The sequence below is a fragment of the Sphaeramia orbicularis genome, chromosome 12 (assembly GCF_902148855.1).
Source record: "Sphaeramia orbicularis chromosome 12, fSphaOr1.1, whole genome shotgun sequence".
Taxonomy (NCBI): Eukaryota; Metazoa; Chordata; class Actinopteri; order Kurtiformes; family Apogonidae; genus Sphaeramia; species Sphaeramia orbicularis.
In genome coordinates this window covers 64,229,120-64,253,540 of record NC_043968.1, presented here as the reverse complement: position 1 = coordinate 64,253,540, position 24,421 = coordinate 64,229,120, and the positions used below count along the sequence as shown (strand labels likewise).

The 24,421-nt window shown below is 39.6% G+C and overlaps 1 protein-coding gene across 1 annotated transcript in view; it reads left to right on the top strand.

Annotated features, from left to right (window-relative positions):
- epha5 (EPH receptor A5) overlaps window positions 1-24,421 on the top strand; it is a 132,375-nt gene that overhangs the window by 55,147 nt on the left and 52,807 nt on the right. The window contains exon 5 of the mRNA XM_030148803.1: window positions 1,013-1,351. Coding sequence (XP_030004663.1) covers window positions 1,013-1,351 — 339 coding nt within the window. The remainder of the gene's footprint in view (window positions 1-1,012; window positions 1,352-24,421) is intronic.

Genomic DNA, 24,421 nt, shown 5'->3' with positions numbered 1-24,421 from the left:
CTTGGTACTTGCACAAATTAAAATCAGATTCAGCTCATTCAATAGCCTAAAAAAATTACATAATGTCATTAGTGTTATTCTTGAGACTTATGAAAAGCAGTATTTGTTCCACATGAAGCTGTGTGTTTTGGGAGAAGTTTTTGAAATCTCTTGTGGGCTCCTAGGCTAAAATCCTTTGTCTGAAGAAGCCTCATGCACAATATGATGCTGTTATTTACCTGGTAACAGTAAATTTGAATCATAGCATCAAGCCACCTGACTAATTGGTGTAAAATGCAGTTTGTCATCTTTTTGTGGTCATCAGATATGACCCATTTGGACATTCAGAGGCTCCGTAGGGAATGTGGAAATACTGTCATCCTCTGCAACACTGATTCACCAGTAAAACCCATGAAGTTGAATCAATGACAGTGAATGGAGACACTTGGTTTATGTTCAGTCATTGATCTTTTTGCTGAAAAAGTCACTTTTTCTTCAGTTGTCTTTGCTTTGATATAACCCTCAACTTTAATCTGAGCTTTTATGAACATCTACATGATCAGTAAATTAATTACAGGAAAATACCTGATTTTCACTGAAAAATGTGCAAGATAAAGGAGATAATATTATAATAATTGGTGATAAATCACTTGAGAAAAATTAAATTTAAAGAAATAGTTATTTGGGGACTACCACAAAAGTGGTACTGGGCTTTTATGGGTTAAAATTGGGATGAAGCTCTGAACCGAATTTATGATGATAGAGAAATACATGCATCTTATGAATGGAAATAAGTGGACAGTGCATCTACATCCTTGTGGGAATTTAGCTGGTCAGATTACATGATGTGTAGATTAATCCTAGTTTTATGTCATCCAGTCCTACACGCTACAGTTAATATAGAATCTGACAGCCATGTGAACTTTGTCATACGACTCACAAGCAAATTAGAATTGTATAGTGGAGAACCTTCCATTAAAGTCTTTGGATCATCTGTGTATATCTCTGAATCTAAACCTTCCACTTCTCTTAGGCCCTCCCTCAGCTCCCCGCAACGCCATCTCTAATGTCAATGAGACCAGCGTCTTCCTGGAGTGGTCCATTCCTATGGAGACAGGTGGCAGGAAGGATGTGCGCTACAACATCTTGTGCAGACGGGTCCTGCCAGACGGAAGAGGCTTGGAAGAGTGTGGCCCCAACGTTCGCTTTCTGCCACGTCGCGTCGGCCTGTCAAATACCTCAGTGATGGTGGCCGACCTGCAGTCACACACCAACTACAGCTTCCTGCTGGAGGCTGTCAACGGTGTGTCAGAGCTGGCCAAAGACCATGCCAAGCAGTATGTGACACTTAATGTGACAACCAATCAGGCAGGTACGTTGCACCCAGTCTGTCATACATGTCAATACTTGCTTTTTTATTTATTTTTTCTCCAATCAGCTCCTCTCACCACCACAGCTGCCTCATTTCTTTCAGTATTGAAAGTTATTCAGAATTTCCCAACAGAAATCATCACCCTTTTGTCTTGACTCTATTTCCCTCCTTATTTAAATGGCTATAGACCAACCTGCATGTCAGACTCCTGGCATGAATATCATGGTTTGATAACAAAGACACCAGATGATCAAATTATCATCACGTATTTGTCCAACAAATCTGTCGCTGTATTAATTTTCACTCATGTGCCATCCCTGCAGTGAACGAAAGAACATTGCGCAGAGGAAAGCTTTTTCTGTTTTTTTTTTTTTTTTTGCTTTAGGATCAAGATATAGTCATTGAAAAAGCAGCTTGGTCCCCTCAATTAGGCAGCACATTTCATCAACAAGATTTGCAGGAATTTGTGGCAAAATGAAAGCTTGTGATTTGGGGCTGTTGGTGTATGGAGTGCTGTGTGTGGTAGCAGGTGTTATTCTGCATGCCTATCAATGGTGATGAATCCAGCTGATGACATCAGGGTTTACATGTTCATTTTAGTCTGAAAAATATAATTTTCCATGAAATACGGGCAAAAAAGGAAGATTAGCTGGTGTTCTTATGAGGCTGATAGGAGTATTTTCTTTGTTTTTGTCCTTCAGAACACTTACAAAATCTATGTGAAATGCTTCAGTGCAGTGGTCCCCAACCCCCGGTCCCCGGGCCGTTACCAGTCCGTGGATCATTTCGTACCGGGCTGCAAAGAAAAAAAAAATTGTGGTTAATATTAAAGCAATTTTTTCCATTAGTCTTGCAGAGATTTTATTTTGAAAAGCGACCGTTTCCACCCTCGACTCACAACCACTCTTGACTCTGGCGCGCCATTTCGTGAATAAGGAGAAACACAACCTAAAGAAATGAGCCAAAAACAAAATTCACTGGAGAACTTTTTCAGGAAGACACAAGGAAACAATGAGGCTGCAGAAGGGTCACAGATTGCCTGCAAACAGAAAGCTGCATTTATAAGGAAATATCATAATTCCTGCCTAAGTTACAGGTTCATCGCAACAGGTGACACACAAGCACTTCAAAAGTGCTCCGGCACATCAATCCATGTTTGAGACAACTTCAAACCTCTTTGCATTCTGGATTAAAGTCAAAGCAGAATGTGTGGATATCGCCACAAAAGCCCTGGAAGTCCTTCCGTTTCCAACCTCATATCTTTGTGTGGCTGGGTATGTATACGGAACACAATTGGAGTGTGTGTCTCCCATTACCCCCAGATGGGACCATCTAGTTGCAGGGAAACAAGTTCAAGGTTCCAACTGATTCTGCATTAGGGTGAGTTGATATTATACTGTAGAATCATTGTAATTGCCTGATATACAGTGTAAATGTTTCAGATCACATGCTCTGAACTGGCAGAGGTTTTTGTTACTGGAACCCCCGCACCTCTACCTGGTCCGTGGAAAATTTTCATGCATAAAACTGGTCTGTAGTACAAAAAAAGTTGGGGACCACTGCTTTAGTGTACTTGAGAAAGGCTCCAAAGCATCATCACACAAGTGAGCTGCCCAGTGGACAAACATAAAAGACCACGCTAATATTGGACAATAAAAGCGCCCAACTATACTCCCAATAGCTGTAAATAAAGAAGGCTTTATAAGATCATTTAAATATGGATTAAAATGCATCTACCTTGGGAACCTGTTTTTATGTATATGAGGGCTTGTGTATTTTATTTTATTTGCTTGTAATGAAATGGGTACCTCACAGTGTAGTAAAAGGAGAAAAAATTAGATTAATGCTGTCATCCCTAAGGCTTCCATCTGGAGGGAAAGCTGGAGAAAAAAAACATTTTTTATGAAATGTGTTTGTTCGTAGTTGTTGAACAGATGGTTAACTGGCAATCAAGGAATAGTAGGAAGTATTTGTAGTTGTTGTACAGTATGTGTGTGAAACAGGAGACAGACAGAGTTAGGCAGATGGTCGTCTGACTGTAGTGAGAAGTGATGTCCCTCTAATGGCGTTGTCACTTTGGCTGAGTGGATTACACCAGACTACAGAACCAACATTCAGTTTATGGGAGTTGTAGCTGGATTAAAGGTGGCCAGTCACAAGACCCAATGGAGATTAAGGATTACATTAGATTACACAAGACTGAAAGAGTCACAGACAGATAAAAGGCATGGGTGTTTGGCATGGACGTAGCTCTGGTGGTATCAGTTGAAGTACAGCTGGTCAGTTCAATTAATCAATCAATCAATCAATTAATCAATCCAATTTTATTAATATTGCATCACATCTTTACAAAAGTTATCTCATGACACCTTACATTTAGAACTGGTCTAAACCAGGCTCTTCAGCCAATTCACAGACACCAACAGAATCCTCCAGGAGCAAACACTTGGTGACAGTGGAAGGAAAAACTACCTTTAACAGGAAGAATCCTGGAGCAGACCCCGACTCTTAGAGGATGGTTGTCTGCCTTGACCAGTTAAAGGGTTAAAGAGAGAGAGTTAAAGGAAGAGACAGAGGGACATGAGGCCCTTTTCCACCAAAAGCACGGGAACTTTATTACCAGGAACTTATTTGGGTAAAAGAATTCCTGGTAATTGTGTTTCCATCACACCCCAAAGTTCAGGGTAATTTATTCAAATCAGGCTGATGATGTTTGGGGAAGCAGTAAAAGAAACTGCAGTACAGTTCATGTACATTCACAAACTAAGCTCTAGCACAATAAAATGACACAGTACTTTAAGTGGACGGTTTGGGTTTAACATTTTACTGGTTGTTGAATCACTTAATCCATCTGGAATACATTTTAAATGAAGTTAACCATCATTACATGTCCTTAACTTCTATTTAAAATTGTAGAACATGTATTTTCAACTTCTGATTCCTTAAACTCAATCACATCTAACTTTAAGTGTAATGGATGGTTCTTTTTCATTTCTATTGTTTTACAGATATAGTCCAGGTTCAACCCTAAAGTCAGACAGATTTACTCAAATGCCTGCATTTAATTTGACTGCATATTACTTATAAAAGTACTTATATTCTACTTATATTTTGATGCCTTGTAAATGAAATGACAATATTAGGCTAGATTTTTTTTTTATTAAAAATTGAAACAAAACAAAAGGTGCCAAAAAAAAAACAAGTTGCTTTGCGATTAAAAAGGAAATAAACATCTGTGAAAGTTTCAGGCTTCTGGACCAGTGTGAGGACCAGCTGGTCAGCCAGTTTGGAACTCCATGGTCCTGGTCCCTTTTTCGCTTTCCTACATGAAAAGTAATAAAAATGCTAAATACAGAATACATGATGACAGATTCCTACTACTGTGATGTGACATGTGAAATGTCTTACCTGGGCCATTGTAAACAGCAGGAAATGATGGACGAGCGCACAAATGAGCCGCAGGTTTGGAAAAAGAGGCGAGTCCATCCAGTCCATTTCAGGTAGAAATCACAAATCACAAAGAATAAATCAGTGTTCCGCTCATGGCGACAACACTAATACATCCAGTTCTCTGATTTAGGTTTAGCGTTATACTGTTGACCAGTTAGCATTAGCATTAGGTTAACCCAACTTTTGACTAAAGAGCTGATGTGCTGCTGACTACTGTTACAGCATGGAACCAACGGAACAGTGAATATTTCTGTAATATACATACCATTGATTTGTTCAGCAGTTGGATCCACTGCGACCGTTATGGTCCTTTAGTTTCTTTTAATCCTGCATAAGTTTCTCCAGCTTTTCTGGTATTTCTTTAGGCTTGTGCCTTACATGTATTTGTTTTCGACAGCTTTTACTCGAACCTGGCTCCTTTGGTGTCAGCGATTCAAAGTCCGTCTGAATTTCCTCCTCCACAAAAACTCTCAAAATAGCCTGGACCTCGTTGTCCTCAACTTGTTGTAGCTTCTCTTTTGGTTGATTTTCTGGATTATCAAAATACAAAGCTTGTATAGAATGAATTAAATTGCGTGGGTGAACGGAATGCGGAAATGCTGCGAGTGTAGTCCACCACTTAGTGTTCTCCAGCACACAGCCCTGCTCCTAAGAATTTCTGGTAATCTGAAGAGTACTACCTCCCTACCAGGAACTTCTTCAGGGAAAGTTCAGGGCCAAGGGAAAGGTATTTACCCGGGTAATTTTCGGTGCAAACGCACCAGGGTTTTTCAAAGTTCAGGGTAATGCTCAAAGTTCCTGCAAAAGTTCCTGCGGTGGAAAAGGGCCTATGGATGCACAGCAAACTGAACTGTAACTGTTAAAAAGTAGAACTGCTGTTGCTAGTATACTTACCAATAACTAGAACAAATGTCCATATATGTTAATAATTCTTCTCAAAATACAAGTATTGACAGTGGAAATACAGTTTAATAAAGGCTGGAGTTAGGAGCACTGAGGTGTACAGCAATCAGTTATCAGTCAAAGCATGTTGATATCACTGTTAACTGTGATAGTCGAAGACAAAGTAGACATGCTAGGCTTAAAGTTTCAGAGATTTTGCACCAATGGATCTCTGGACCAGCCTCCTGTAACTAATGCTGCCTTCACGTGCTATCAGGAAGATGATTCTTTGCACTTGAGAATTTGAAATTTCAAGTGTGTTGTGTTCAAGTGCTTTTGTTGTTGTTGCAAAATGTAAAATGGCCCACACATAATTAATCATGATTTGCAACTCAGGTAGTTTTGGATGTTTTGGATGCTACAGCATTTTTTTTTTTTGGTACATTTTTTTTCAAATTGTGTGCCATAAATGTGCAAAATCATCAGCTAACCGCGAATCCCTTGTTGCTCTCCGCCATGTTGGAAAGTACAAAAGTTATCTCGGCTGTTTGTGGATCAAAATTTTTTCCCAGTTTTCTAGTTTAAAATGCAACATGAGGGGGTGTTCATGTGCAATTTTGAGTTTGTAACTAGTATTTACCATAATTTACATTGGATGTGAAGGCAGGATAAGATGACCATTGTATGTGGCTCAGAAATCACATCACAATACCTTACATACATATTAAAATGCCTCAGATTAGTGCAGTTCTTCTAAAATGTTGCAAAAAAATGTGATGAAAGTTGGCATAAAAGCTTCCACACTTATAATAGGTATCGATACAGATATAGTTAGATAAATGGATATAGATATATTATGAAGACATTGGCACACAACACACAGCTTGTGGTGACTTCCCTGTCCTGTTTATTTGAAATATTATCATGCTGTCCAGTTCTTGTCCATAACTATCACAATAAGTGTCAAATCAATATTTCCTTTAAGCTTAAAGGCTGATTTTCCTCCTGAAGGGAGACTGAAGAAACCAGACTTACAGAGTTACTTGTGGCTTAAAATGATTATGTACGGTCAGAATTAGGGATGCAAATTATCGATTAATTTATTAATCGTTAGTTGGTTGCCCTTATTGATCGATTATCGATTAATTGATAAGCGGCGATTTTCCTGAGAACCTGAATTTCTTTTTCAATACGGTCTATAAGAATAAAAGCTGAATACTGATTATATACTTCATGAAAAAAGCTTGTCATATTCCTTAATGATTGATTTATTGAACCATTGGATACAGTCAGTGTTTCCTATGGAATTCACCTATTGGTGTGGCGGTGTGTAATGGGGGGGTGCATGCGCGTGCCTTTCACCGGTGTGTGTGTGTGTGTTTTATACCTCAGCCCCTGTTAGTAATGAAACACCTGAACTCAGTGTGTCCCAAGGCTTTTGTCCATATAGTGTGTTTTCAGATTATGAGACGCAATATTCCAACAAGTAGAGTATTAAGTTAAAATGTCATGCCTATTTAACAACCATGTTTGAAAAAAAATTTAATTTAAGTATTATGGTCCAAATTAATGAACTGACAATAAAGGTTGAGAGTCTGGTTTCAACCGGCTCTATATGTAAAGTGCCATGAGATAACTTTTGTTGTGATTCGGCGCTATATAAATAAAATAGGATTGGATTGAACTGAATTGGTTAAAAATGCTAAATGCTATTAAAATATTTCACCATCTAACAGACAGCAGATAACTGACATGTACGATGGGATCAGAGGTTCTGAAGCAGATGCATTAGCATGATATACGACTGTTTCATCTTGGCAGTACAGATTGCATGTCATATGTGCAAACATGTTCAACGTCATGCAAATATTTCAAGTATTTACATGTACATGTGCCAAGATGTGGTAATCCTTTTAGTTTAACAGAATTTTGCTTTGGCAGCCTGCCCAGGTATATTAACAGCTACAGAAGTATATTTAGACAATGATTTTAACATGTTTACCTCAGCCAAGGAGGATGTACAATGCTGTCTGTTGCTAGTCTGGCTGACCCACCATAACCTCAGCATAAACTGAAAATATTATGTCAAGAGGAGACACATTTTTTAGTTTCTTAGTTGTTTTTTAAAGCCTCTGGTGGACAGATATAAATTATTGTTTCACCGAGGGCACTTCATACAACGCATCTGGTTCTTATTGATAGTGGCCTCATAGCATGATTGGCTAAGTCATTCACTATATGAATGAAAGTATTGGGACGCATTGAATTTCATTGGTTAGTTTGGTTTAAATTTTTATGTTTGCTTCCAAAATGCCTCAAAGATAGTTTTTACTTAATTTGTCTCAACATTGATTTTGTTTTTGTTTTTTTTATCCATGACTGATGATTTTGAAATAATAATTTTCTAGCACAACTATCCATCTGCTCTCTTCACATCTCACTAAGGAAGAAAAAATCTCCCATTAAACTTAAAAAGGAAATATTGGTGTTTATAAACTACATGGACAAAAATGTTGGAACACATCAATATAAATAATCAACATGATATTTATCACAATGTAAAACTATATTATGACATTTGTCATTGGTGTTTTGTGGCCCAGACCCTTGTTATAAAAGAAACACCTGAATCCAGTGTGTCCCAATACTTTTGTCCATATAGTGTATGACTTAGACAATTATGCTATGAGGCTAATGATTTATTGCAATTCCAGTGATGTTTTGTCCATATCAAATATAAATTAAATCTGATCTAATACAATTGCCTGGTTTTGCAGCCTCTGTTGGAGGCGTCCTCATGTTACGCATCCAGTTCCATTATGATGGTGCTGCTGCTGCTGCTGCTGCTGCTGGCCTACTGATTTGTTAATGTGCTTAAAATCACTAGTGAGACACATAGATCTGTTTGTGAAAAAAAGAATAAAATTATTTTTTTTAAAAGTTGAAGCTTGATAGTAAACGGCCACATCTGATTCAACTGACAAAATTCAGGCTCAGCCCTCGTAAAGATTATAAACAAAACACAGACCAGCTTAAATGTTAAATTTAGCTCATTCTCATATCTTGCTTATAAAAACCTGGAGATCCACTGACATGCCCAGCTGTGGATCCACAATAATTTAGAGTTAGCTACAAAAAAATACGGAACTGTGACCTACAAAAGTAATATCATAAAAGTTTAATTTCACTACGTAGAAATGTTAGAAATGAGTCAAGCAGCTGAACAAAAATTGCTGTTTCACCCAAAACACCCATAACAGAAATATTATGTCTCCTCGGGACCCAAATCACAAAAGTAGATCTACATTTTTACTGATTCTCCAACTATCAAAATACTGATTTTTATGTAGTTTCCATCTCATTGCAGCTATCTTTGTTATGGTGTTGTTGCCTCTTTAACATCATTTTCATCTTATTATGTTTTGTCTTGTTAGCTCCTTTGATGCACATGGCTTTGCTGAGGTTGACATTTACGAATTTTTCTTATGGTCAATTAGAAAAATTAACTCATTCTACTATTTATTTTCTCCTCCCAATTGGTGACAGTAATAACAGCTTGGCATCCAGTTATGGGCCCCAACCCTAAATTTGGGAAACACAATGATACACCACACACTCAATCAGAGGTCAGAAAGTCAACAGTTTTTTATCATTTGACACTTGTATACCTTCATCTGACTTGTGATTTATGCAGCTGCTTCTTAAACCGATGAACCCGAAAAAAACAGTTTCACTTTCTTGTGTGTTGATAAAATAGTCTTTGAATTTACTTTGAGTTTTATGAACATCTACACGATCATCCATCCATCAATTATCTTCCACTTCTTCTGGGGCTGGGTCGTGGGGGGAACAGTCTAAGCAGGGATGCCCAGACTTCCCTGTCCCCAGACACCCCCTCCAGCTCTTCCGGGGGCGACCCCGAGGCGTTCCCAGGCCAGCCGAGAGACATAGTCTCTCCAACATGTCCTGGGTCTTCCCCGAGGTCTCCTCCCAGTGGGACATGCCCGGAACACCTCCCCAGGGAGACGTCCAGGAGGCATCCGAAACAGATGCCCGAGCCACCTCAGCTGGCCCCTCTCGATGCGAACGAGCAGCGGCTCTACTCCGAGCTCCTCCCTGGTGACTGAGCTACTCTCCCTATCCCTAAGGGTCCACCCAGCCACCCTGCGGAGGAAACTCATTTCGACCGCTTGTATCCGGGATCTTGTCCTTTCGGTCATGACCCAAAGCTCATGACCATAGGTGAGGGTAGGAACGTAGATTGACCGGTAAATCGAGAGCTTTGCCTCTCGGCTCAGCTCCTTCTTCACCATGACAGACCGATACAATGACTGCATCACTTCAGACGCCGTCTGTCAATCTCACGCTCCATCCTTCCCTCACTCGTGAACAAGACCACAAGATACTTAAACTCCTCCACTTGGGGCAAAAACTCTCCACCGACCCGGAGAGGGCAAACCACCTTTTTCCGGTCGAGAACCACGGCCTCGGATTTGGAGGTGCTGATCCTCATCCCGCTCGCTTCACACTCAGCTGCAAACCACCCCAGGGCACGCTGAAGGTCCAGGTTTGATGAGGCCAACAGGACAACGTCATCTGCAAAAAGCAGAGATGAAATCCTGTGGTCCCCAAACCGGGCCCCCTCCGGCCCCTGGCTGTGCCTAGAAATTCTGTCCATAAAAATTATGAACAGAACCGGTGACAAAGGGCAGCCCTGCCAGAGTCCAACATGCACCTGGAACAGGTCTGACTTACTGCCGGCAATGTGAACCAGGCTCCTGCTTCGGTCATACAAGGACCGGACTGCCCTTAGCAAAGGGCCCCGGACCCCATACTCCCGAAGCACCCCCCACAGGATATCACGAGGGACACGGTCGCACGCCTTCTCCAGATCCACAAAACACATGTGGACTGGTTGGGCGAACTCCCATGAACCCTCGAGCACTCAATGGAGAGTATAGAGCTGGTCCAGTGTTCCGCAGCCAGGACGAAAACTGCATTGTTCCTCCTGGATCCGAGGTTCGACTATCGGTCAGATCCTCCTCTCCAGTACCCTGGAATAGACTTTCCCCGGGAGGCTGAGGAGTGTGATCCCCCTGTAGTTGGAGCACATCCTCCGGCCCCCCTTCTTAAAAAGGGGGACCACCACCCCGGTCTGCCAATCCAGAGGTACTGTCCCCAACTGCCATGCGATGTTACAGAGACATGTCAACCAAGACAGTCCCTGCACATCCAGAGACTTAAGGTATTCAGGGCGAATCTCATCCACCCCCGGAGCCCTGCCACCGAGGAGCTTGCCAACCACCTTGGTGACTTCAGCTTGGGTGATGAACGAGTCCACCTCTGAGACCTCAGCCTCTGTTTCCTCCATGGAAGACGTGACAGTGGGATTGAGGAGATCCTCGAAGTATTCCTTCCACCGTCCGACAACATCTCCAGTCGAGGTCAGCAGCTCTCCACTTCAACTGTAAACAATGTTGGTGGTGCACTGCTTTCCCCTCCTGAGGCACCGGATGGTTTGCCAGAATTTCCTCGAGGCCGACTGATAGTCCTCCTCCATGGCCTCCCCAGACTCCACCCAGACCCGAGTTTTTGCCTCCACAACTGCTCGGGCTGCTGCACACCTGGCCTGCCGGTACCTATCAGCTGCCTCAGGAGTCCCACGGGCCAACAAGGCTCGATAAGACTCCTTCTTCAGCTTGACAGCATCCCTTACTTCCAGGGTCCATCACCGGGTTCGGGGATTGCCGCCACAACAGGCACTGGAGACCCTGCAACCACAGCTCCGAGCAGCTGCTTCAACAATGGAGGTGGAGAACATGGTCCACTCGGACTCAATGTCCCCAACCTCCCCCGGGATCTGGGAGAAGCTCTCCCGGAGGTGAGAGTAGAAGACCGCACTGACATCGGGCTCTGCCAGACGTTCCCAGCAGACCCTCACAACATGTTTGGGCCTGCCAAGTTGGTCCGGTTTCCTCCTTCGCCAGCGGATCCAACTCATCACCAGGTAGTGATTGGTTGACAGCTCTGCCCCTCTCCTCCCCCGAGTGTCCAAAACACGCAACCGGAGGTCTGATGATACGACAGCAAAGTCAATCATTGACCTCTGGCCTAGGGTGTCCTGGTGCCAAGTGCACTTATGGACATCCCTGTGTTCGAACATGGTGTTTGTTATGGACAAACTGTGACTAGCATAGAAGTCCAATAACAAAACACCACTCGGGTTCAGATCAGGGAGGCCGTTCCTCCCCATCACCCCCCTCCAGGTCTCACTGTTGTTGCCCACGTGGGCATTGAAGTCACCCAGGAGAACAATGGAGTCCCCAGTCGGAGCACCATCCAGCACCCCTCCCAGGGACTCCAAGAAGGCCGGGTACTCTGCACTGCTGTTCGGCCCGTAAGCCAAAACAACAGTGAGGCACCTGTCCCCGACCCGAAGACGCAGGGACGCGACCCTCTCGTTCACCAGGGTGAACTCCAACACATGGCGGTTGAGCTGAGGGGCTAAGAGCAAGTCCACACCAGCCCACCGGCTCTCACCACGGGCAACGCCAGAGAAGTGGAGAGTCCAGCCCCTTTCGAGGGGTTGGGTTCCAGAGCCCAAGCTGTGTGTGGAGGTGAGCCCGACTATATCTAGATGGTATCTCTCAACCTCCCTCACAAGCTCCGGCCCCTTCCCCCCCAGCGAAGTGACATTCCATGTCCCAAGAGCTAGACTCTGTGTCCAGGGATCGGATTGTTGGGCCCTCTGCCGTCGACTGCCACCCAATCCACACTGCACCCGGCCCCTATGATTCCCTCGGTGGGTGGTGAGTCCACCGGAGGGCGGGCCCACGTTGCCCCTTCGGGCTGGGCCTGGCCGGACCCCGTGGGCAAAGGCCCGGCCACCAGGCACTCACATTCAAGCCCCAACCCCAGGCCTGGCTCCAGGGTGGGGCCCCGGCTGCGCCATACCGGGCGATGTCACGTTGTTGAGTTGTTTCATTTTCATAAGGGCTTCTGAACTGCTCTTAGTCTGGCCCGTCACCCAGGACCTGTTTGCCTTGGGAGACCCTACCAGGGGCATAAAGCCCCCGACAACATAGCTCCTGTGATCATTCGGGCCCTCAAACTCCCCCACCACGGTAAGGTGGCAGTTCAAGGGGGGAGATCTACATAATCAGTAATTTGAATGTAGAAACATTCCAGATTTTCTGGAATTTCCCCTTGTGGGACTAATAAAGTCATATCTCTTATCTTATTTTCACTGACAAAATGTAGAGGATAATATTACAATAAATGGTAATACATTTCTTGGGAAAGAAAAAAACATGGAAGTTGTTACAGAAATAGTTGTGTAACTTTAAGGATTTAGCTTTAGGAAATGCGTACTTGTTTTTAATGTGATGTGTTTAAAGTTTATGATGTACTTCTGTCCTATCTGGGTGTCGAGTTACAGAGTAATCAGGATAATCATTGTAATCCATAGTCCTGCTGCCATAAGTGTCATCAGTATAATGAGCAGTCGAACATGCTCTGATTCTCGCTCAGCTTTGTATCAATAGGAGACGTAATTACCAAATGAGGACCTTGAGCAGCCTGGTAAGCGTTCTTGCCTTTTTCATCTAGTGCTTCAGAGCAATTGAGTCTGTGCACTGCAGCTTATGTGCTTTTTGCTTGCAAGGCTAAAGGGTAAAAGAAAAAACACGGCACAGAGACAAAACAGAAAGTCGGGCAGCGACAGGGAAACTCGGGCCAACAGACGCAGAGAGAAACAGTCGGACGATCTGCTGTTTGATGTGTGGGAAGTGTCACACTCGATAAGGGATCCGTGAAATAGGTGATTTCACAGTGTCCCTGTGAAGCCCTGCTGAATAATAAAGTGTTGGCGCTTGTAAGGAGGAGATCAGGCGAGGTGAAAAGCAGGATGGGAGGTGGAGAGGGAGGATGGGACAAGGTAGAGGTAGAGGTTGAAAATGTTGATAAAGAAAAAATCTCTGTTTGGAAGAAATGTTGCAGCAAATGAGGTGGACAATACAGTAAATGCTTATTAACACTTAAATCATGATTTAGAGTAAAAAATGCAAAATATAGAGGATATAATAATAAATGGTGATAAATAATTTCAGAAAGGTTAAATAGAGAGAAAAACTCATTTGGGAACTGACGCACATGTAGCACTGGGTCTTTATAGTTTAAAAAGGCAAGTCATGTATTTTCAGTTGGTTGTATGTATGCGTTTTACACCAGACTTTGCTTCCAAACACTAGTAAATCATAGAAAATTTCAATAAAAATGTAAGAATGACAAGAAAACTACCCATTTGTTTTTTAATACATAAACACACTGTTAAACACAGTTAGATCTATGTTTATTCTTGCCTTTTAAGTGGCATTATGCATTTTTTTTCTACAACAAAGTAAAAAAAATAAGCAAACTTTGACAAATACTTAATTATTAATAGCCAATAGTCATTTACTCTCTCCCTTAAATGTGTCCCTTTTAGGTTGTCTGCATTTATGGTGATTTGTTGTACGTGTTGTCGAGTGTGGGAGTTCAGCATACACGGTGAACGCACAGCAAATGCTCTCATACGCTGCTTTTGCTTTTGTTGGCTATTAATCAAATGAATCGTGATACATTACCTCGTGGGTGGTTAAAAGAAGAGCAGGGCTGCCGCTGTGGCCATATTTCTTTTGTTTATATCACCTGGAAATAAAAAAACCCTAACCTTAAGGAAGACGGAGGAGCTAGTGATTCAGTGTGTAGAGGGTATGCAAATAGAAGGAATGGAAAGACGCTGGTAATGAAGCGCACAAAGGCAGGAAGTAGGTGGCTCTATATTTGGTAAAGCATCAGACACATTGAAGGAAACGTATTCATTCAGGTGTGCAAGAAAATACAGCAGGAAAAAATGTTTAAAATAACTCATGAGATTGGGAACAGGTTTTTTTTTTTTGTTTTTTTTTTTGTTTTTTTTTAGTGGTCTCCACTAGATTTGTCTCACAGCTCTGGTTCCATTTCAGATTAGATTTTTCATCCCATTTGTGTCCCGTAAAAACTTTGCATCTAACAATTTGTTGATTTTGTTTGTTATAATGAGGGTGAAGTGATGCTTTTATGAGCTGAGCTTCAAAATCCCCTCTATCTTCAGCTAAATAAACTCTTTAAAGCCTTGGATTCACAAGAAAATGGCTGTTTGCAAAGCTGGAAACACTGGTTTTCTAGACGCATAGAGATACATGGATTGCACAGGACAGCAACACTATGATCTTGTATAATATGGTACATTTCTCTGACTACATAACAGTGAGTAATGTAGTTGTTTTTTCCTGCACTAGATGTTTAAGGTACATATCATTTAACAAACATGGTACTGCAAAAATGTCATGTTATGCTGATGATACTCACCTTTACTTAAGTAACATTTTTGAATGCAGATCTTTCCCTTGTAGCAAAGTTTTTTCACATTGTCGTTTTAGTACTTTTATTTATGTAAAAGATCTAAATAAGGTTGGATGATCTGAGCAAAACATCTCTTCGGGTCTAATCACAATCCACAATCAATCGCAATTTTACCACCAGTTATAATGCAAGTGAATTACAACTGAACTGTAGCAATTTTCTTCTGGTTTTCCACTGGTTTATAGATGCTTATGATGTGTTTTTGTTGTTGTAAGTTGATATCTCTACCTTTTTGCATTATTTAGGAGAGACATTGTTGTAACTAGTATTTAGTGATATAGATGAAGTGAACACGAGTCAAACTTTTTCTTCTGCCAAAGTTTTTAATAAATCAGAAACATTTATACACTGTAACTTTAAAGCATCTGAGTAAATCAGACTCACTTGATGTTGGACTTCAAAGCTGGACCCTAAACCAACAGACTTGTGTTAATTCTTGGTCATTACGTCTTCAGCAACAGAAAAACATATCACACAAACTCTGAACTAAACCTTAATACTTTAGTGCAGACAAATGCTAAAATATCACTGTAAACTGAAGACTGAAATAAAGTCAATAGCTTAGCAACCTGTCCCAATATTAATGGTACAAATTCTTATAGTACCACCATACTTATACTGATACATGACACTTTCAGATGTTATTTTTCCTTAATGACATATTTAGTACAATGCCTCTAAAAAGTAGATCTTATGACAAATTAACATTGATCAACAGCTAAAATCATGAGATCACGTAGCTCTAGATGTAAATACAACTTATATACTCATTATTGCTACTATAAAGTCAATTCTTTTCTGTCCCCTGTTGCAGAAGCAGGAAAAAGAGGATAAGATAAGATAAGATAAAATAAGATAAGATAAAATAAGATAAGATAAAATAAGATAAGATTTTATGCATCCCACCATGGGGAAACTTCAGAATAAACAACAGCAACATATAACAAGCAAGTGCAGAGAAAAAGACAGGTAGAAAAGACATTCTGTATTTATATAAATAATTGCAAAATATAAATATAATATAAATACAGAATTAAAAATGCAATATTATGCACACATTTACATTGTGGTTGCACATGGTGTGATATGGGGGGTGGATAGAATTACTCAGGGAATGTTGATATCTTTCAACATCCACAATATCAATTACTCAGATATTTCCCATTTATGTAAATATATATTTTTGTCTTACAAACAGTATTTTATTTATTTATTTATTTATTTTCATGCTCATACTCTTTTGCATGCCATTCTTAAATGCCACTTTATTTTATTTGTTTTAATTTCCTAGTTAAGTTATTATATTCCTTTTTTTATACATCGTAAATTCTCTTGGTATTCAATGTGGACGGCAAACTTTTTCATTGTACAGGGAAGCCTGTTTCTTAAATGTACACAAGACAATAAAACGCTTTGAATCTTTGAATAACAGACAGTGAAATCCAGCATCAGTCTTGTTTTTGTTCAAATGTATTTTCCCACCTTACTCTCTTTTTTGAGATGAATGTTTTTACTCAATAAGCAAGTGATAACTGTCTCTTTCTCAAATGATTGAAAAATTGGGATCGGCTTTAAACAGAGCAACACTGGAGGTGGGAGGCTGAGGTACAATCAGCTCAGACGAGAGCGGCTCTGTCTGGTATTTTACAACCTTAATAAAGCAATCTCTTTTTCTGTCTCCTATCGCTCCCTTATTCTGTCTCTCATTCTGCCTTTCTGTCATTCTCTGAGGGTAGTTAAATGATAATAAACCAGATAGTTGAAGGTCTGTATTGATTTTTGGTGATGGTTCAGACAGATAGCGGTTTCAGAAGGCGCATGTTGTTCACTGTGATAATGTTGCCCTTATCTGGGGCTAGAGATGTCACAGTGCAGGGATACACTGAAAACCACTTTCCTAACCTTTCTTTCCATTAACCATATCACTTACACCATGAGATATACAGGGTGTCCACAAAGTCTCTTTACAATTTAAAAAAAATTATTACAAAATCAATTGATGAGACATGTTAATCAGATTTGTTCTATGTATTCAGTGGTTATCAAAGTTATTACAATTGCATTTGTGCAATTCAGGTACCCTGTAGGTGAAATTTCTTATTTTTCTCCTTATATTTTCATTTTTCGCTCGTTTGTGGTTGTTCTACCTGTCTTTTTCTCTGTACTTGCTTGTTGTTGCTGTTAACTGTGAAATTTCCCTACAGAAGGATAAATAAAGTCTTATCTTATCTTATCTTATCTTATCTTATCTTAAATAGGTTCTGTTAAATAACTAGTGCAGCTCTTACAGGCACTTGAGCCAAATGATAGATAAGAAAAGATTAGATAAGATAAGTTAGTTTATTTGCCATTTGTACACTTTCAAGTACATAGGAATTATTATGTAGAGGTCTCTCAGAGAACAAGTATAAAAGATGCAATCAGAATAAAAGTCTTAAGATAAGATATAAGCATTACAAATGCAGTGTAAAAATAAAAACCTTTTCACTGAATATGTGTCACCACAACTGGATGACCTTCAACCAACCATAATTTTCCAGGTAGATGGTGCACCACCACATTGGGGACTGCATGTTGGTGGGTTCCTAAAAAACTTCAATATCTACTTTTCATTTTGTAATAATTTCGACAGATGTGTCTATAAGGGCATTAACAGAAAAGCCGGTTTGTCAACACGTCGACGTCTGTGGTACAAGGCAACGTTACTTTGAAGGAGTCAATTAGTAGTGTGTTATTCTCTCTCTCCCTTCCATTGCCCGACAGCGTGCAAGCCTTCATTTAGTGCTTGTCGATACTCTCATCTTTCTACATGAAAACATGGAGTGCAAGGTAGTGATTTGCGGATCAGTGGGCCCGGGTCGGGTTGATATAGGTCCAAAAAATGTCACTGTATTTGTGGGGCGGGTCAAATAATTCCACAAAAGCATGTTTAAAAAAAAAAAAAAAAAAAAAAAAAACAGACCCGTGCATCACTAACATAAGGCTAAGACTAAAGGAAGAAGATGACTCAGTGTAGGATAACTAAACTCACTGTGATCTAGAAAAACTATTGTCAAGTAATGTTCTGTGAACCATGCAAGCACGACCAATATTGAGTAATAATTTGGACAGCCAGTGTGTTTGAATTATTCTGTTCATTAATTTCATGAAAACAATGCGCTCTTTTTTGTAACACGTTGTGCGTCTTAGCTGCTGCTGTATTTTTCCCACTTTATGTTGTTCACTTAAATTTAATAGAAAATTCAAGGTGTTAGCCTTTGTTTTGCTTGGTTAAAATGTCTGAGAAGGACTGTTGATGCTTGTGTCTTGCAAGTTTTTTTATTCTGCTCTTTACTGTACATTGTTAATGTTCCAGTGAACTTTAGTACAAGTTGCTCATTGTTCAATGGCTCTGTGTCTGTGTTGTTCCACCACTGTCAATGTGAAGACGTTATCATACAGCTAGTCGACTCGACTTCGACTTTCTTGACAAATACGTCGATCTGAAAAAAATCTGAAGTCACTAATGCCCTAGTGTCTATTCATTTGCTTTTGTAATAAATGTTAAATGTGTTAAATTGTAAAGAGACTTTTTGGACACCCTGTATATTAATATATTACATGTTGGGACGCTTGATTCTAATTGGTCAATGATGTTGCTATGAACGACAGACCATTTCAATCTAATGGACTGTTTTATTTAGAGGGAGCACCAAAATAATTTATAAATGAATCAAATAATTTTTTATTATTTTAAATGACTGACCTTTTATGAAATAGTTTTGTAATATGCAGCCCATATCATAGTGTCAGGGTGGATTTTGCAACTATAATCAGTACTTTATGTAAGAGAGACTAATCAGCATAGACTATACATTTTACAAATAATCAACAGAAAGTGGGGGTTGATAGTGGTCAGTGGATAATATCAGGATTCACAACTATAACTGCTGAATCTGAACTAAAAAACATTGCTTAACCCATAAAGCCCAGTGTTACTTTTTGAATTTTTCTCTAGATTTCACCTTTCTTATATGATTTATCACCATTTATTATATTATTCTCTGTTTTGCATTTTTTTAGTGAAACTCAGATATTTCCCCATATTTAATTTACTGATTATGTAGATGTTCATAAAAGCTCTGATTATTTTATTAGAAATAGAGAAAACTAAAGAAAAAGTGACTTTTTAAGCAAAGACATTATTTACTTAACATAAATCAACTGTCTCCATCCACTGTCATTTATTAAACTCAATAGGGTTTACTGGTGAATAAATGTTGTAGAAGATGACGGTGTTTCCACGTTCACTACAGAGCCTCTGTACGGCCAAATGGGTCATATCTGATGAAAAGATGAAGAACTGTATTTTACACCAATTTTTTTACATGCATTGATAGCTTTAGTGTTTCAGAAGTTATTTAAGATTTTCAATTTGAAGTGGCTACTGACACAGTACTGTGGCATGAAAAAAACTGGTTTGTCTATTACCACAGACTCAGTCAGCACCCTTGTTATATCATATCTAGACTGGTGACTTGTTACATTCCAAAAAGTACCAAGACATTCAGATAGCAAATTGGTCTACTGTGTAAACAGTGGAGATTTAGCTCGCTCAGTAATGTGTTGGAGGATTTTCCAGGGGGGGGAGGCAGTAGGTAAATCTGACATTGATATAAATCAGCCACTGAGGCAACGTTCAGAATTCAGAATTCAGACCGCAGCACTCAATACTATTCTACACTATATACTATAAGTAATTTGTCATTTCTTCCATGAATTGCCTCAGTACTGCAGTACTATGGTAGCAAAATGCACAGAAGAATGCACTGAATTATATGCCATATATCACCACAGTACTGTGGCTAATGAGTTCATGATTGGCTCTAGTAAAAACGCTAACATTTGATTGGCTCTGTGGCAATTGGCAAACTGATATTTCGTACCACAGTACTGTGGCAGTAGCCATTTCCTTTTAAATTAGTAGATAATTTTGGTCGCCATTTGTTGTTTGGGTCTTATTGGGTTACAACAGTGGTTACCAACCTTTTTTGGCTCGTGACCCTATCATAAATTTTTGGCGACCCCAAACATTCAAAATGGGGACTTTTTTTTTTTTTGCTAAAATTAATTTGTTTTTGATCATGTAATAGTTTTCTTTACTATGTTGCAAATAAATGTTAGTTTTAGATGACATTTAGTCTGTATAATGTATATTATTATGGACGGAGGCAGAAAAGCCATGTTGAAATTTTTTCACAAAGTGAGAATTTTATTTTCCTTGGTCAGGATATGTACAGTCAGTCCAGCTTGTATTTACAAGGCTGCAAATTAATACTGAACAAACAATAACACAAATTATGAATTATGAAAGAGCTGCAGCATCTTAAACGGACCACAATGAACATTTGAAAGATAAACAGTACCACAGTGCTTCAGTTTCAGCTTCACAGTTTGTCATGTCTTTTGTGTAATTGTGATTGTCTCTCTCAACACACCATGTATTTTTTTATCAGTAAGTCGTTTTTTTTTTTTTTGTTTGTTTGTTTGTTTTTTTATCAATTACTAGAAATTTCAGGCGACCCCATATTGGGTCCCGACCCCAAGGTTGAAAAACACTGGGTTAAAACAATAAAAATCACAACCTAGACGTATCTAGATATTTGACAATTAGTTTTTATTCTCACTACCAGATTTATTATTTTCATCATTTGTTTCTAGTGTTCATTTAGTTTGATTGTGATTATCATACAGTGGCACTGATTAATCAGTTAGCCATCACCTCTTGAATTAATTGGCAACTAATTGAATCCACAAAAAATACCTGCAAGAAATCTTTTGTTAAACTGTTAAAGTGGATTATTTACCCGTGACTGAACACAAGTTCTCCCTTTTTTTTTTTTTTTTTTTTTTTTTTTATATTGTTAATTTTTATTGATTTTTGTGTAAATACTGTTTCTGTTTTAGTGTATCTTGTTTCTCTGTGTGGAGCCAAATGCAATTTTCTATTGTAATTCAACTTAACCCAACCTAGTTTTAAGGATTAAAAAGGTTGTATCGGTAAAAGTTCAGGAGATTCCTGCACACAGTAAGGCTTGATATAGTGAGGTTTTTTTTTATTTTTATTCATCTAACTTATGCTGCTATTTGCCTGCTGAGGGTTAAGTTACAAAGGGTCAGGTAAAGGGAACATGCACAAGTTTCTCTTATCCTATTCTGTATACACTTATTTGTTAGCTTATTACTGTGATGTATAATAAATCCTTGTATTAAAAATATTTGACTTGTGTTCTAGGCACATGGGTCCTTACAGCATGTGTAACACACATTGATATAGGTTATATATGTACAAAGTTAGAGCCCATTGAACACGAAACATGTAACCGTGTCACCACTTGAGGTGGCCCCAAAATATTGCATGATTTGACATAAAATATCCTCACTACTACTAGCCTTACAGTGCATGGGAATCTTCTGGATTTTGATGTTGTTGTGCTCTCCTCCTACACACTTGTTGCCAAAGCACAAAGGATCTTAAGGATGAAAAGTTAAACATTTCTGATTCCAGCTTCTTGAATGCAAGTATTTTCTGGTTTCCTTCCAGTAAATTGAATATCTTTGGGATTCTGACCCAAGACATTTAAGGGAAACATTATGGGCTACTAAGATCCCAATTTGCATGTACTAATTTGCATGCATGCGCAATCTAGAATGTTATGTGTGGAGTTTGCAGGTGATTTACTAAGAGTGATTGCATAAATGACAACAGGTGCAAAGTCTTGGAAACCGCCCTATTTAAATGAGGATTTTGTGTGTGCTAGTGGTTGTTGTTATGGAGACAATACACTAGAAAAAGTGCTCTGGGATACACCAGGACTAATGGCAACAGTGTGCTGGAATGATCCAGATGCAAGGAAATGTAACGTGAGGAGTTTTGTCATAGAAGGTATTGCATGACTTCTCCTTGTGACTGGCCCCAAATCATCCCCTAGTTCATCTAGATGTTCTAAAATGGCATTGCTGGGCAGCTGTGCTGGATTCATTTTGGAGGTGGGGGGTAGTGAGGGCTGTTGAATTGAATGACTGTCAGGCGCACATAATTTTGTTACACTGTAGCTTAATGTCAGTGCGTATTTTTAATCACAATCATCAGATCAAGTGGAAAAGTAGCCTTAACTGCTTAAAACCTACAATGATCTGTAGCTACAGCCTTATATGTTTAGTTCAACAGTAATGTAATTTCCGAAAATGTATTGTCATGTAATTTCAATATCATGTCATTCTTTTTTTCAAAGAAGTGGCTTTTTATGCAAAATATAAAACATAAAAAAAAATACATAAATATATATAGAAAAATTGTTTTAAAATCGTTCATCCAAGATTTTTGTGCAACCCAATTCTCGGACACTATTTTCCTGATTCTTTTCAAATTTGACACACATGTTCTTTGCCAACAGGAGAGGTGCACTGCACAGTTTGATGGCTGAATATAAATTTTAGGATTTTTCAATACTTTTTTTTTTATCTCAATTTAGACACCTTGTCCAACCCATTCCTTGGACACTATGGTAAATGGACTGAACTTAAATAGCGCATTTTCTGCACCTTAATGGTGCCCAAAGCACTTTACAATTCCTCACATTCTCCCATTCATACACACAGTAGGCGGCTGCTGCCATACAAGGCGCTGCCAGGCTCTACTGGGAGCAATTTAGGATTCAGTGTCTTGCCCAAGGACACTTTAACTGTGGACAGTCAGAGCCAGAATTTGAATCGCCAACCCATCGGTCAAAGGACGACCCGCTCAACCAACTGAGCCACGGCCACCCCACTATTGATCTACTGTACTTTCCAGGCTATAAGGCGCACCAGAATATAAGCCGCACCTGACTATAAGCTGTGGCTGAATTTAAGTCGCACCTGACTATAAGCAGTAGGTGTCCATGTTGTGACATGGGATATTTACACAGAGAGATGGTAAACAGAAAGATTATTTAAATATTTATTTCCATACCTTAACTGCTTTTTTCCAAATAGTGCCTGTAACACGGCAGTAAAACGGCAGGAACACAGGTGGTTAAAAAACACAGAAAAGTCATTGATTGCTATCTTCATCTTCCTTCTGCTCATTGAAACCACTGCAGTCACCTTCTTCAGTGTTGGAGTTGAATAGCCTCAGAAAGGCTCCATCACACACCTTCTACATCTCTCCTCCGTTGTTGCTCAGTGGCACTTCCGTGCAGCAGCTCTATTTCCTTCTTAGACAGACACATCGATTGCTTTTAACTTCAAAGCTGCATCATATGTATTTCTTCGTGTGTTTTCCATGATGAGGGTTTGTGCATGACACGCAAAATGATTGTTAAAAGTTAAGATTAAGACTTCTCCTCTTCGCATCACCTCTTCCACCTGTTTGTTTCACTTTTGTGCTTCCGGCTAGAGCACCCCCTGGTGGCCATTAGCCCGTAAAAATCTATACTCAAGCTGCATCGCTGTATAAGCCGCAGGGTTCAAGGCGAAAAAAAGTTGCGGTTTATAGTCCAGAAAGTATGGTAATTCTTTTTTGTTTTTTTTTTAAATCACACACATGTTCTTTCTCTCAATTTTTGCTTTTTTTTTTTTTTTTTTTTTTTTTAAACAAATTTTTTAAAGTTTTAAAAAGGTTGAAATTTTAGATTCAAAAGTAATTCCTGGGAAGGTACAGTATCAGTGAGCATGAGGGGCAAAGTGTTGTGCAACCGGGCGAGGGTATTGGTAGTCTCGGTTTATCTTTTCCACTTGTTCCTGTTAAAAATTATTGTTATTAAATCAGTTTAGCTCTATTACACATATTACAGCAAAATGTTACATAATACATCACACTTTTAAATATAAGATATCACAGCCTGAGATTAATGAAAAAAGACCTTGGAGACATAAGTTATGACAAACTGCTGCACTCAGTGTTACTCATTAGCAAATTTAACACATGGAAAAAGTGTTGTAACCAGGAAGTGCTGTCTCCTGTCATTCCTGTTGCTAAAATCAAAGTGTTACTTTTGTCCTGTCTACTCCTTTACAACCTTCCTCCACTCTCTCTGCCTCTATTATAAATTACATCCATCCTAAATTACATCCTTTCTTCTTTTTTTGTCTTCCCACCCACTTGCCTCTTCACATGCCCCCCTCCCTTAGCACCCCTTCCCTTCCATCCATCACCTCCCATTGTCTCACCACTTACCACTTTGGTGTTTCTTCACTTTGTCAGATTTATTTAAAAAAACAAAACTAAAAAAACAAAACACCACACTAGTTTGTTTGGTCTCAGTTCCTCTG